Source organism: Monodon monoceros, unplaced genomic scaffold, assembly GCF_005190385.1.
Source record: "Monodon monoceros isolate NGI ecotype Baffin Bay Population unplaced genomic scaffold, NGI_Narwhal_1 Super_Scaffold_16, whole genome shotgun sequence".
Lineage (NCBI taxonomy): Eukaryota > Metazoa > Chordata > Mammalia > Artiodactyla > Monodontidae > Monodon > Monodon monoceros.
In genome coordinates, this window is record NW_021703772.1 from 19,179,650 (window position 1) to 19,194,628 (window position 14,979).

General features: G+C 49.1%; 1 protein-coding gene across 2 annotated transcripts; it reads right to left on the reverse strand.

Moving 5' to 3' along the window:
- Nucleotides 1-864: 864 nt before the first annotated feature.
- On the reverse strand, nt 865-14,979 carry PLCD4 (phospholipase C delta 4). Of its 2 annotated transcripts, XM_029224578.1 has the most exons (12): nt 14,371-14,979; nt 13,118-13,253; nt 12,306-12,537; nt 8,560-8,761; nt 7,460-7,604; nt 6,675-6,827; nt 4,800-4,973; nt 3,168-3,324; nt 2,716-2,832; nt 2,311-2,483; nt 1,624-1,759; nt 927-1,289 (listed from the first exon to the last, which is right to left on the reverse strand). In XM_029224578.1, exons 1-12 carry the CDS (start codon nt 14,892-14,894, stop codon nt 967-969), a joined length of 2,472 nt encoding a protein of 823 aa, XP_029080411.1. In that variant the 5' UTR covers nt 14,895-14,979; the 3' UTR covers nt 927-966. The 2 variants fall into 2 exon arrangements, with proteins under 2 accessions (XP_029080410.1, XP_029080411.1); XM_029224577.1 differs by lacking the exon at nt 14,371-14,979 and having other exon boundaries at nt 865-1,056; nt 1,140-1,289; nt 12,306-14,309.

Genomic DNA, 14,979 nt, shown 5'->3' on the forward strand with positions numbered 1-14,979 from the left:
ACTGGGAAGGTAAATCTCTAACCCAGGATTCTGTCAGTGCCTCACAGTGACTGTATAATTAATCATCTAAACTGGGACACACTGGGAAAATTGAAGAGGGTACTATTAATAATTATGCTGAGACACCAGACATAAACCCGGACTATTCCAGGCATACTCTTTAGGAGGGCTGGGATCACATAACTCTTTGTCTCCTCGTTTTGCCCTGTCCCTTAGAAGCCATACTTGTAGTAAGTGCAGGGGGGGCCCTGGAAACCCTATTTTTCCACCTTTTCCCTATCCCAAATGTCCCCCAACCCTCATATCTCCCCTTCTTGCCCAACAATGAGAGACTGTACTCAAGCCAAATTGAGAGAGAAGCTCTATTTATACCAGAGGGGCTAGGGAGCAGCAGTCCAGTGGAGACTCTGAGGGCTGTGTAGTGTTCTCTTGACAGTCGTAATACAGTCTTGGGGTCAGATCTCCTTCCCCAGCCTTTGCCTGGGGAGCCTTGGGGCTTGATTTGTCATTCCCTTGGCTCTAGACTTTGAGGAAGTTAGAGGTGGAGGAGATAGTGCCTCTGAGGGTTTGTCTGCCCCAAGCCCTTCTCTGGATTTCTAGTTGCAATCTGCCTTTGAGCCAGAGTTGGTGTGAAAGTGTAGTCCTAGATCTGGGTATGGTATTGAACCTATAGCAAGAGGAAGGAAGGAAGGAATTCCAGCGTAGAGTGTGCAGAGGGTAAGGACAGGAATGATACCAAAGGCTGGTGAAAACGAAGAAAGGGAAAAGAAAGAAAGTGAAAAATCAGGTCCTAGATTTGCTTGTCAGGAAGGATGAAGTAATTTTGTGCCTAGGAATGCACAGTCCAAAGCTTGGTTTTCACCACCTCTGTTTGCTTTCTGGAGCATCCTTCCAGGCTTTTCTTACCGTCTAAAGCCGATGTACCCACTCTTCCCGTGAAGTGCCCACCTTAAGATTCAACCCCCTCTAGCCCTTCCCGGGTGCAGATGTGCACGAAGATGGAGGCTGGATGGAGGCTGATGCCATCCTTGGAGAGCAAGTGTATATGGCGGTAACCTGGAAAGCGGGGGGGCGGGGGACAGTATTAGGAAGGCAGCCCAGAGCTGGGGTGCGGGCCAGGGGTGGGAGGACTGGCTCACCTTGTTGCATGCAGTTCCAAGGCAGGGTGTACTGACCAATGAAATCGTTTCGGGATTTCCAGTCATAGTCTTTTACCACAAAACGCAGCAGGGCCAGTTCAGGTACCAGGACCCGGAAGCACAGCGTCTGCCCCCAGTATGGATTAAAACCTGAGTGGGGGAGGGTAAGTGAGGGAAGAAATGAAGGAACAGACATTGTTGACCATGTTGGGTTGCTTTCCCCATGTTCTCTCGCTTAATTTTCATAGCATTTTACAAGTGAGGAGATTGAGTGGGTAAGCAGTTTGCTTAGTCACTGGAGCTTGTAAGTGAGAGGCCTGGCTTCAGACCCAAGATGTCCCAAGTCCTTATTCTTTGTCCGGTTCCACACTGCCTCCCATGAAGGTGGCGGGAGGGGTGATGGACTGTGCTTAATGGAGGGCTGGATGGTAGGAAAACAACAGCCATGCTCCTCCCACTTTCCCCCAGCACTGCCCAGTCTCACCATTGTTCTCCACATAGCTGGTCTCTTGCCGGGTTGTGTCTTGGCGGATGCCAAAGATCTCCACTCTTACCAGTGGATCCACAATGGACTCCTCCTTGGTCTTGTCCACTTTGGGGAGTTGCTGCCCACTGATTACCTGCAACCAGAGCTCTGGAACCTCACTAGTTCCTGCTCAGCCCAGCCCCCGTCCAGCTCTCACACCCTTGCGGGGGAGACACAGGACCTTGCACTATAGCTTTGGGGTTTGCAAAGCTAATTCTCATGGGTAATATATTCTAGTACCTCACCTGCTATTTAAAATGCATCCACGTAGAAATTTAGCAAGGTTTGAAAGTAGGTATTTTATGACAGCAGCCCTTCTATAGCACTTACTATGCCCTAGGCACTGTTGTAAGCACTTCAGATTAACTAATCACAACAGCCCTGAGAGGTAGGCAGTATTGTTACCCCAATTTTGCAGGTGAGGAGACTAAGGTTAAGGAGTTTGCCTAACGTTACACAACTAGTAAATGGGTTTGAACCTAGGCAACTGGCTCCAAAGTCCATGCTGCCTCATGAGGAACTTTTCCCCCATTACACTCCTGTCAGTCCTAGCCACCCACCCCTCACCCCTTCCACCCACCACCCTCCCTGGCTTTTATCCCAGTGATCCCAGTTTCTTCCCAATGGTTTCTCTTTCCATTATACCTGGATTAGGAGGGTCTGGGCTTTGAACGGACTGATGGGCCTCTCAGGGTGGAAGGAACTCTGGGCGTCACGCAGGAAGTCTGGCTTCAGCACGTAGCCGGAGCCAGCATTCTGACGGAAGAGCCCATCACACAGGTCCATCTCAAGCCCTGCAGTCTGCATATTCAGAGCCACTGAGGGCCCGGGGAGAAAAGGAAAGATTCACCGTGGGGGCCATCCAGCCCATCTTTCATGGAGCTAGACAGACATATTGGGTGTAAAAGGGCTGCAGGGAACACGATGGAGAGCATCCTTCTCAGCCTAGCCCTCCTCTCGGAGCACTCCCTGGCCCCGTAGCCACCCAGGGACTTACTTCCCACCCGTAGCTCTTCCACTCGCTCTTCCCTGTCCCTACTGCCCCCTCACCCATCTGGCAGCCTGCATTCCAGAACTCCTGGGGGTTGTAGTTGGATGAATCTGTCCTCAGGCCACTGGGATATACGCGGCTTAACTGCCAGGTATTGTGCAGCACAAACTCATTGCCTGCAAAGAGGGTGTGGGTAGGGAGATGGTAGTGGGTGGGGTGGATCCTCCCACTTCCCTGGTCTCAAGGACCCTGCCCACCCACTTCATTCTTTGCAGCATCTCCTAAGGCTGTGCCTATCTCTCCTCCATGCAGACCATCTCCCACACCTGTCTTACTCCTAGAGCCTTGAGCCCACTGTTAATACTCCCATCCCTGTACCCGGTCTGAGGAGTTCCTTGGCTCCACCATCCCTCCTTCGCTCCCTCCTCCTCTTGGGACTCATCTGCCTGCCCATCAGACCTGACCCTAACCCATCCCAGTTCCTTCCGCGTCCCTCCCTCTTGGTCCTGACCAGCCTCCTTGATGAGGCTCTTGGCCTTGGCTTCAGAGAAAGATGACGTTTCATAGAAGCGGTAGTGCTCCCTCGAATGAGTGAAGCTGTAGAACGTGACAGCCTTCAAGTAGACGACCAGGGCAGAGAGGGATGGACATAAGATGGGCTTGGATTTCTGGAAAAGGAGAAAGTAGAGAGGAAGATGGAATTGAACCATTAGCAATCTGAGAGGGAAGAAGCCAATGGCCAAGATCTGAACTTCTCCACCCAACCTAAGGCTCTGCCCACTGCCTCCCCATTGTATTCTCCCTCCTGCCTCACCTGCTTTGGAAAGAGAAGGAACCCAGGCTTGGAAATAGGAGCCTGGGACATAATCTGACAACACATAGGCGGACACAACAGTGGGCACATCACAACCTGAGGATGGGAATGGCAATAAAGGCAGTCTATGTATACTGATGGGATCAGTTTCAGCCTCTGGGCTTGAAGGATTACTTTGTAAATAACAGGTTTTTAATTTATTATTATTATTATTAAACAGATGTCATACTCCCTACCTCTCATCTTTTAAAACAAATAAGTAATTTTTTATCAAAATGCACATGAGGGCTTCCCTGGTGGCGTAGTGGTTGAGAGTCCGCCTGCTGATGCAGGGGACGCGGGTTTGTGGCCCAGTCCAGGAAGATCCCACATGCCGCGGAGCGCCTGGGCCCGTGAGCCATGGCCGCTGAGCCTGCGCGTCCGTAGCCTGTGCTCCGCAACGGGAGAGGTCACAACAGTGAGAGGCCCGCGTAGCGCAAAAAAAAAAAAAAAAAAATGCACATGAGCCCAGACAGATACGTCAAGGTATGCAGATGGTCATGAAAATCACACCTGGAAGGATGTGAGAGTCCCAGAGTAATATCTATAGATTTTTCTCCTGAATCCCCATTTCCATCCCTGGGCATGGGAGCAGGTTAGACAACACAGCTCCAGAGAGAACAGGATAAGCTAGAAGTCATCTGAGCCAAGCAAATGCACAGAAGAGAGAAATGCGGACTTCAGAGCAGGATCTCGGTGGTCCCACCAGTGGTGCCCCTTCCCCACCTCTTCCTGCTCCTCCTCTGGCTATTTCTGATCCCTCTTCAGACTCACCTTTTCCAAGAAGCTTTCTCTAACTAAGCCCACTTTAGTTGAGGTCACAGCAGTCACTCTAGTAAGCCCTACTTACCCAATATAACACACACACGCACGCATGCACGCATGTACCCATCAGTGGTTTTCGAACTAGCCTTCAAGGAGACTGGGAAGTAGTACAAAGATGTCTCAGAAGTCACCTGGGAGACCCAGGAGAGAGCCACAGGGGTGCTTCAACCAGGAGGGCTCTGCATTTATCTATTTTGTACACTGAGCTTCCATATAAGATTTCATTAAAAAAAAAAAAGATTTCACAGCCCAAAGAAGTTGGAAAGCCACTGCAATGTACCTATATATGGCAATCTATATAGTGATGCTATGTATGCATTCTTATGCCTCTTTCATTGGAGGCAAGGAGCATTTTGCTCCTTGGCCCTCCACCCTGCCTGGCTCCAGTCTCTTCACATGCGGGCTCTCAGCTAGTGGTACCACCTGATCAAATGCCAGAGCAGAAAGACCACTCTCCTGGCCTACCTTCTTTTTGTCCTTACTGCGAGGGCTCAACTCCTGGGGCTCAGACTCCATCTGGGCCTCCAGCTGCAGCTCAGCCTCCTCCAGTTCAGACTCTGGCTCCTCCTCCTCTTCCTCAAGATCCTCCTCAAGAGTTTTTAACTTCTTTCCCTTCACAAGGATCTTCCTCCGAAGCTCCTAGGGGACAAAAATGAGGGGGCCTGTCTACCTATCTCGTCTGGAACCCTCCTGAGGATCATGCAGGTCCCGCTGCTCTCAAAGGCACAGGAAGTGAGTGAGTGGTCAGAAGTTCCCACAGGAAGGCTTATTGATACATACAACAGGGATTTCCTATTAAGCGAACCTGTAACATCTCTATCCATAAGGAAAAAAATACATGCAGACCCCTACCTCACATTTGACACATGAAGATTCCTCACAGATTAAAGATTTACATGTAAATATAAAGAACATAAGAGTATTAGAAGAAAATACAGAATCTTTTTGAATAACCTTAAGGTGGTAAAGCCTTTAAAAACATGAGATGGGGCTTCCTTGGTGGCGCAGTGGTTGAGAGTCCGCCTGCCGATGCAGGGGACACAGGTTCGTGCCCCGGTCCGGGAAGATCCCACATGCCGCGGAGCGGCTGGGCCCGTGAGCTGTGGCTGCTGAGCCTGCGTGTCCGGAGCCTGTGCTCCGCAACGGGAGAGGCCACAACAGTGAGAGGCCCGCGTACCCCCCGCAAATAAATAAATAAATAAATAAATAAAAACATGCGATGAAAACTCACAAGACATAAAAATAATTGGCAGATTTGACTACATAAAGATTAAAAATCTCTGAAGATGTTATAATGACAAAAAGAAAAAGTAGACTGCAAGGGCAGTTCCCTGGCGCTCCATTGGTTAAGACTCCGCACTTTCACTGCCGTGGCCGGGGTTCATTCCCTGGTCTGGGAACTAAGATCCTGCAAGCCGTGCAGCGCGGCCAAAAAAAAAAAAAAGGAAAATAGACTGCAAAAACAAAAATTTTCCAAAACATTATCTTTAACATTTAAAAATTTGTTATATATCAATAAAAATTATAAACCCTGGGCTTCCCTGGTGGCACAGTGGTTGAGAGTCCGCCTGCCGATGCAGGGGACACGGGTTCGTGCCCCGGTCCGGGAAGATCCCACATGCCGCGGAGCGGCTAGGCCTGTGAACCATGGCTGCTGAGCCTGCACGTCCAGAGCCTGTGCTCCGCAACGGGAGAGGCCACAACAGTGAGAGGCCCGCGTAGGGCAAAAAAAAAAAAAAAAAAAAGAAAATACATATATATGAAAAGACATTCATGATATATATTGATATTATATGTGAGATATAAAAGGGGTGGAAAGGATGATCCCATTCACGTTTTTAAAAATGTGACCATATATACACATATATGTCTATATAAGCATTTAGAAAATCTTTTGGCAGCTGTTATGGGAGAGGCTGAGATTATGGTGGGGGGGCTAGGCTATAATTATGAACTATCAAGAAAAAAAGATTTTCCATTAAAAAATAAAGTAAATAAATGTCTTTAAATTTAGAGAACTTTACCTAGAATTCTATGTTAAATTAGATTTTTTTTTTTTTTTTTTTTGGTTGCACCACACGGCTTGTAGGATCTCAGTTCCCCATCCAGGGACTAAACCCGGGCCACGGCAGTGAAAGCCCGGAATCCTAACCACTAGGCCACCAGGGAATTCCCTGAATCAGATTTTTAAAAAATTGAAGTTCTCTCCAGGGATATTAAAGAGTAAGATGGTCCATCTGAGGATGAGAAGAAGGGAACAAGATGGGCATGGAAGAAGGAGCCAAGGTGGGGCAATAGGGAAGTCATGGCAGAGCCTGGGCTGGGGGAGCATGGTCCTACCTCAGGGGAGGGCAGCTGAGTGGGAAGCTGCCCATCCAAGGTGGTGCTCAGTAGCTGATTTCCCAGGATCTCTGTCAGATGGCGTGCTATGATCTCCTGCTGTTCCCAGCTGCAGTGGTTCTCCAGGGACAAGATGACTGGATAGTCTGATGTCTGATGGGGAGGGGAGGGCACGCTGGAGCCAGAGTTCTGAGGCCTATAACCTCCTTGCTTCTCCAGGCCCCCCTAGTTACTAACTCAACTGAGTACCCTGATTGCCAAGGTCCTCCAACCCCATGCCAGGCCTCAAGGAGATCTTCCTGGGTCTGGGCACCCCACATCTAAAAGTCACTCTTGGGACCCCAAATCTCAGATCTGTGCCAGGTCTGATCCAGGTCCCTCTGGGACCTTTGCGTTTTCAGGCTCAGAGTGGGAAAGCCAGGCCATTCCCCCAGTTATTTGTTCATGTTACACTCTCAGGCTTTCATCTCCAGATTGCTATTGTCTCCCAGCTCTACCCACCACTTTCTCTGTTTCCTCATCCACCCTCTCCCAGATGGGTGACAGAAGTTGTTAAAGGTAATAATTACTAATCTCTAGCAATTAGCTCTATGACTACTAGTAACACATCTAACACTTATTCATAATAATCCCTTAATATTTGCCTGATGCTTCACAGTTAAAATCTCTTTTACACATATGCCATTTGACGTAACCTCCCCTGCATCCCTCCACCCTCCCCAGACCCAGAGCCTCTTCCTTCAGATCCTCTTGCCTCATCAGTATTTCCATCCTGAGGCTCCTACCTGGAAGGCATACTGTCCAATGGCGGCCACAACATCTTTGAACGGGATGCGAGAGGTCAGTGTGTGTCCGTGGTAAACAATAGGTTCCCCGCTAGGTCCATCCCATATATCCACCTCCACGCAGCGGCATCCTCGCTTCAGGGCCCTGCAAGAACCCCACCCCCCAGGGACAGGAGGGGTCAAGGTCTGATCTTCCACCTAGGGACCCTCTCTCCCCACCCTGAAGAGAACAGTGCTTACCGGCACTTACCCATCAAGACTCCACCAAGTTACATCTCCACGGACCCTTCTCTGTCTACTGGGACAGGGCTGCAGCTCACACTGATCTCCACCCACCCCCACCCAGCCCAACTCACAATCCTCCCTTAGCGAGCCATCACATCCTGCCTTGGGGTGTTCTGCTTGTAAATCGTTATACAACACCCGAGTTATTCAAACTCTCAGTAAATTTACAGTTATTTTCTCTACTAGGCTTCCTGGGGAAGTTCCATTCATCATGTATCCCTTGAAGCTACTAGTTCAGTTGCTGGCACTACAAGGATATCTTGACTATTTACTCTAATCCACGATTAAAAGCAGATACCATTTATTAGCTATTGACACATGGATTACCTCATTTCATCTTCACAACAACCCAGACAGAATAGGCATTGTAATCATCTCTGTTTCTCAGATAGGGAAACTGAGGCATAGAGAGGTTAAGTATTTAGCCCTATAGTCCCAAGTGAGGGAGCTAGTATTTGATCTCAAATCGTCTGACTCCAGAACCTAGGTTTTTAACTCCTCTTCTCTACTGCCTCCCATTTAACATTTAGTTTATTTATTTGTTCACAATAAATCTGTCAGGACCTCTGAGTTCCAAGAGAGTTTCATAGCCTATGAGAGAGAGAGAAGCTCCATTTACCCACAGGGTTTCCATACCACTCTCCCGCCAGTCTTCAGTAGCTCCTCCATGTCTCTCAGGTATCCAGGGATACTCAGCCCCAAAGCCCCCCACAACAACTTTTCAATCCCTGTTATCGCCTGACAGCAACCTCCAACTTCCCACAGATGTTCCTTTCTCATGAGCTGGACCCTTTCACCCCTCGGCCCCACTGCACCGTATGTATCCCTCCACGCTGCTCTGGCCACAAAGCTGGTCTCCCACTAGGTAGGTGTTGTGGGAACTGCTGATGTAGTACTGGTTCAGGGGCTGAGTCATATCCTGGTAGATGGGGAGGCAGGTCGGATTGAAGATGTCTCCGTCCTTTGAGTAGAGGTAGCTGAGGAAGCCGTCCATGCTCAGCACATGCCGCAGTTTGCCTAGGGTGTGGAGTAGCTAGAGTGAGAAGTTCTGGTGACAGCACCCAGCACACCTACAGGCGGTTCTCCACCCCAGCCCTCTCCAGGGCCTGGCCTTTCCAATGGTGTCCACTCCCAGCCTCCAGATCCCAAACTTGCCCCATCCAGTGTCTGTCATTTCAATCACCCCCACCCTCAGAGAACATTAAATCTACAAGGGGAATCATTAAGATCATTCTAGTCCAGTGCTGTCCAACAGAACTTTCTACAATGACGGAAATGTTCCATTCTGCACGGCCCGATATGATAGCCTCTAAACACATAAAGCTACTGAGTATTTGAAATGTAGCTGTGCGACTGAGGAACTGAGTTAAAATTTTGATTTTAGTTACAGTCATCCCTCAGTATTCACAGGGGATTGGCTGCAAGACCTCCCCCTTCCCCACAGCAGATACCAAAATCCGTGGATGCTCAAGTGCCTTACATAAAATGGCATGGTGCAGTCGACCCTCCGTATCCACGAATGTGGAATCTGTGGATACAGAGGGCCAACTGCAAATTAAATAGTCACATGGAGCTCATGGTTACCATAATGGACTGCAAAGTATTCAGTCCAAAGGGCTAATTTCATAGATGGGGAAACTGAGGCTCAGAGAGGATCAAAGTCAAAGACTTGTTAGTGACAAGACCAAGATACCTGTGTTTTATTCCCTGGGCTGTGTAGCTGCTGCCAAGTATGGCCTGAGGGTTTCTTCCTATCGTCAGTTCCCATATGGTGCTTTGAGGAGTGTTTGTCCAACATCCCCTTGGACTACACTCTGAGGGCAGGGCCCTGTTGCTCCTTCCAGAGCCCTCACCCCCTCAGCATGGGCTTCATATAATAACAACAATGATGGCTAACAGTTCTTGAGCACTTGCTCTGTGCCAAGGACGTTACATGCAGCATCTCTCTTAATGCTCTCACCAACACGAGCAGGTGGATGTAACATGATCTGCCCTGAGAGGTTAGGTAACTTATCCCAGGGTCACATAACTAATAACTAATAAGTGAAGGAGCTGGGATTTGAACCCAGGCAGCCAGATGTCAGAGCCACGCTCTATACCACTGGATTGTACAGTCTCACTGAGGGTAACATTGTTGCAGGGGAGACAGAACAGCTTGACTCTCATGCCCAGCTTCCTCACTCCAGGTTTGACAAGGCCTGAGGATGGTGGAAAACGACAAGAAGTTGGGCACAAAGTTTCATTCTTGACTGTAATAACTCAAATCGCTAGGGTAAGTCCATAGTTACTAGGTAGTTTTCAGTACATTATTTTTTTTAAATAAATTTATTTATTTTTGGCTGCGTTGGGTCTTTGTTGCTGCGCGTGGGCTTTCTCCAGTTGCGGCGAGCTGGGGCCACTCCTCGCTGCGGTGTGCAGGCCTCTCATTGCGGTAGCCTCTCTTGCTACAGAGCACGGGCTCTAGAGCGCAGGCTCAGTAGTGCCGCACTGGCCTAGCTGCTCTGCGGCATGTGGGATCCTCCCAGACCAGGGGTCGAACCCCCGTCCCCCGCATTGGCAGGCGGATTCCCAGCCACTACACCACCAGGGAAGTCCCCATGTACATTATTTCATTTGATCACCAATTATTTTACAAATGAGAAAACTGAGTCTCCAATAGGTTAAGTGACTCTTGCCCAGAGTTACTCAGTTACTAAGAAGCATAGTGGGGACTTGAGCCCCCGTCTCCTGACTGATACCACACTCTGCAGCCAGAGTGTAGTACCTGATAGTCAAGTGCAAGGGGAAGGAACACCAAAAGTGGTGGGAGGTAGAATAAATGTAATGATGTATACCGGATCCTGAACCGAAAATAGAGGATCCTATTTCTTAACCCACCAACTTCCTCTTCTATTTAGTTTCCTGAAATGATTGCTTTACAGCCCCTTCCTTCTCTGAGCACCCACATGAATCTGGAATCAGCGATTCCAACGCTTTCTGTTTGACTCTGCGTTTCATGAGGGCACTGTACTTGTCTGACCTACTACTGTATCTCTGGTGCCTACCATAGGTCCTGGCACGTTACAAGTACTCAGTGAGCATTTGCTGAAGTAGTGAGGGAATGAATGAATGAATGAAAGGGAGTGGGAGTTGAGACCTAGGAAACCTGGGTCACCTGTCCAGCTCACATTCCTCCCATCTCTAATCCTTGTTCTCAAGAGAGGCACCAGGTAAGAGTCAGATGACCTGGGTTTGAATCCCAGTTCCTCCTTTCATTAGCTGTTGACTCTGAGCAAGTCATTTAACTTTTCTTAACCTCAGTTTTCCTCTTTTGTACAACTGACAATAATAGATCCCACTTCCTCAGGTTGTTGGAAGGATTTGAAGGGAAAAGATAGATAGAGATAGTAGAGATATTAGCACATTATGGGATACTTAGCAAAGGCCCAAAAAAGATTATTGGGTTTGATTTACAAGGATATAGTGAGGACTAAAAGAAGTAAGAGATGTAAAATGCCTTGTAAGTCACTTAATATTAGTAATGTAAATTCTTCACTTTCTGCAGGGAATGGAGGGTAGGAAGGTGTCTAGTAAAGGGGCAAAGAGAAAGGTTTGAGGGCAGACAGGGCATATTTTAGCTGTGCTTGTAAAGAGCTAAATGATTGGCCACCTCATCATCCCCCTCAGCCAGGGACTGACTAGTTTCCCTGCTCAGGGGCTCAGGACTCAAGAACCACTTGGAGAATTTGGAGAAAGCCCAGGAAAGGATAGAGAGCCAGCATTTAAAGAGACAGCCAACAGGAACCATGAAGGGAGCTGGAGGAAAAGGAATCACATGCACTAGAGAAGAGGCCAAAAGCAAGAGGACCGGGCTACCCTGACGGTGCAGTGGTTAAGAATCCGCCTGCCAATGCAGGGGACATGGGTTCGAGCCCTGGTCCAGGAAGATCCCACATGCCGCGGAGCAACTAAGCCTGTGCGCACGCCACAACTACTGAGCCTGTGCTCTACAGCCGACGAGCCACAACTACTGAGCCTGCGTGCTACAACTACTGAAGCCCGCGCGCCTAGAGCCTGTGCTCCGCAGCAAAAGAAGCCACCGCAATGAGAAGCCTGCGCACCACAACATAGAGTAGCCCCTACTCACCACAACTAGAGAAAGTCCGTGCACAGCAACGAGGACCCAACGCAGCCAATAAATAAATAAATTATTTTTTTAAAAAATAGCAAGAGGACCAAGGATTTTCCGTTTCCACTGAGGACAAATGTTGATATCAGGAAGAACTTCCTGAAAGTGAAGGATGAGAAACATGAGCATGGTGGAGGAAAGGGGACTTATGGAATGTTCCTTCTGAGAAATCCAGCACTACAGAGGAGACTCCTGTCTTATGTGGGCAGGAAATGGCTCTCTCCTTCCGAAAGAGTGGTTGAATGAGATGAAGCTGATTGGGCAGGGGGCCTGGACAGGGGTGGACTCAGCCTTCCCTTAGTTAAGCAGAAGGCTGCTTGTCTCTGCACCTTTCTAGCCACAGTCCCCCATCCGGCCCCCACGTCTGGTGCCTCTCCACCCTTGTCCTCTTACCGCTATCTGAAGGCTCATAGCAGTCGATGAGTTCTAGAGCAAGGTCAGAAGCCCGTTCTCCTTCTTTCTGCTCCTCTTGGAGAAAATCCACAAATTCCAGCAGTGTCAGCTTCTGCCCATCAGATGAAAACTTTTCAAACAGTTCCTGCACCTCAGGACGCTGAGTCAATGACTTATAAAACTCTACAAATTCTTCTCCCTCCAGAGTCCCAGACTGGGATGCATCTGCTCTCTGCAAAAGAGGGTTTAGAGGAGAGTGGACAGACCCTATTAACAGCAGATTTTTTGCTTTGACTTGCCCTGTAAGGGCAATATTACTGGTGGAGCCAAACGTGCTTCCACAGAATTCCTGACATTCAGTGTTCATAGAAGAAGCCACTTCAGTAAGTAAAAAGCAAAATTTCAGCCATACCATTTGCTACTGGAGATAATTTTCAACCAGAAAGAGTTAAATACCCCAACATGTCCCTAAAAGATCAGAAGATCCCTCCTCCTATTTACTCACCTACCAGTTGGAGTTTTCCACTGTACTAGGCACTTGTGAAATTCTGGCCAAGAGCAGAGAGATCCCTGAGGTCTGATGTAATAACATGTTGTTATTTACCTTTCATAAGTTTATGAGTCATCTTTCCAACAAGACTGAAGGTTAAGAACCATGTCCTGCCCACACTTCCCATTGAGCCTGGCATAGTGCTAGGGTGCATAGGAGAGATTCAACCAGATGAGTGTTCCTTGAGAGGGTCAGAGGACTTCCGGCCAAGTGAGAATGTGGCCTTGGCTGGCTTCTGCTATTCCTTCCCCAGAAGACTCACCTGGAAAAGCTGGAAGGCATGGTCTTGGTCCATTTCCACGTTCATCAGGTGCAGTAACCGCTGGACTTCTCCGAAACTCATCCGACCATCCTGGTTTTTGTCTCCGTGCTGGAACCAATCACTCAGCCATCCAGGTCTGAGTCAAGGCAAAAGCACTGAGTGTGTGTTTGTGTGTGCACGCTCATCCATTGACATCTGCGCCCCTGTCTTTGTCGCCAGTCTCTCCCCAATGCCAATTCATTTTCCACATTAGTTTCTGGAATAATCTCCCCAGAGCACCGATCTACCTTGTCCCTGCATGGCTCAGGTGCCTGCGGGGACCTCCCTGTTGCCTGCAGAAAGAAGCCCAAATTCCTTAACATAGAAGTTAAGATCTCCTTCACCCCCATGATCTGGCCCCAACCTCATCTTCTCAACACATCACTGACCTCCCTGTACCTCAGCCAGACTCAGCAACTCCCCTGCTCGCTGATGTCCCACTCTCTCTCCTGCTCTTCAGTTTCCCACCTCTGGGCCTTTACTCATGCTGTTCCCTCAGGCAGGAGTACCTTTCCCTCCTCCTCTCTTCATGTTCAAATTCTATTCATTTTCAAGGCTCAGCTCAAATGCTACTTCCTCCCTGAAGCTTTCTCAGAACCATCTCAGCTAGAAATAAATATTTCTCCTTCCTTTGGACACCCACATATCATCTAGAGTACCATAACACTGCTAAGGTACTTAAATTATTTATACAATTCTATTTTCTTTACCGACAAAAACAGTATCTGATTCTCATTAATCTTTGTATTCCTAAAGCCTGGCATAGTGCCTCATACATTCTGCTTAATAGATGGTGAATGAATGAATGAACTGGCATAGAAGGTGAATACAATCTAGGAAAGTTGAAGTGAGTTGACCCCACTAAGCCCTCTAAGGAGTTGCTTCCCATTCCTATTGTAGTTAATGTCACTGGGATCTTCTGTTCAGCTCTCAGGATCAGCACCTAGTTTGGTCCTTTGCCTCTCACTGTCCCTTCCCCCAATCCTGGGGGCCCTGATTCCTGCCCAAACTCTGCCTGGCTATGCCTGTGCCATCGCAAGCCTCCATTCCTCCCTCAGTATCTCAGCCTCACTTCGGCTGAGCAGTCCTTACCCACCCCATCTGGACCCTCGGGCTTACCTAGCCCCGTGCCCCCTCCCACCGGTCCCTAGCCCTGCAGCATCTGGCTCCTTCAGTGACCCGTGGAGCCCACTCTGACTCCATCCTGCTGATACTGGTCCAGCCGCTCCTGTTGGTCCATGCTGGTGACAAAGTCCACCAACAGCTGGAGCCCCTGCATCCAGATCTGGGCCTCCTCAACACTGTTGGCCACCAGGTCCAAGTTGGAGCGGCGGCCATGGAAGACGATGGTGAAGCCCTGCTCCAGGGGGAACTCCTCTGCCAGGTTTCGCAGCAACTCAGACTCGTGGCCCTCACGCACTGTGTCCACATCGGATATTGAGACTGCCGGAGAAGAGGCAAGTGCGGGCACTGAGGAAGAGGGTCCGCCAAATTGCAGCAGCTGAGGGTCAAGAACCAGTACTCCCCTCTTTTCTCTGAAGCCACAGGAGGAGGGACCCCAGCCTCCACAGGTTGGAACCCCCAAAGCCTTAGTACAGGGAGATGCAGACCCTTGGAATTCAGGATGCCACAAGTCATTGCTGTTTTCATAGGCAGCATGGCAAGGGGCCTGTTCTGGGAGTGGCAAGACCTGGCTTCCAGCCACCAGCTGGCGGCGTGACATGGGCCAAAATGACATAACCCCTCAGTGCCCTCATCTTAAATAAGGGATGGTCCCCTCCATGGCCAGTTTACATGGTGATCACAGGAGGACTGGCGGGGCT

What these genes read in the sequence shown, in the direction of transcription:
- PLCD4 (XM_029224578.1), bottom strand. Translation starts at nt 14,894, where the DNA reads ATGTCATTTTGGCCCATGTCACGCCGCCAGCTGGTGGCTGGAAGCCAG. An exon ending in AGCGTGGAGGGATACATACG is followed by an intron (nt 7,605 to 8,559) that starts GTGCAGTGGGGC and finishes GGGTTCTTGCAG; the next exon opens with GGCCCTGAAGCGAGGATGCC. An exon ending in TTGGACAGTATGCCTTCCAG is followed by an intron (nt 6,828 to 7,459) that starts GTAGGAGCCTCA and finishes CCTCCCCATCAG; the next exon opens with ACATCAGACTATCCAGTCAT.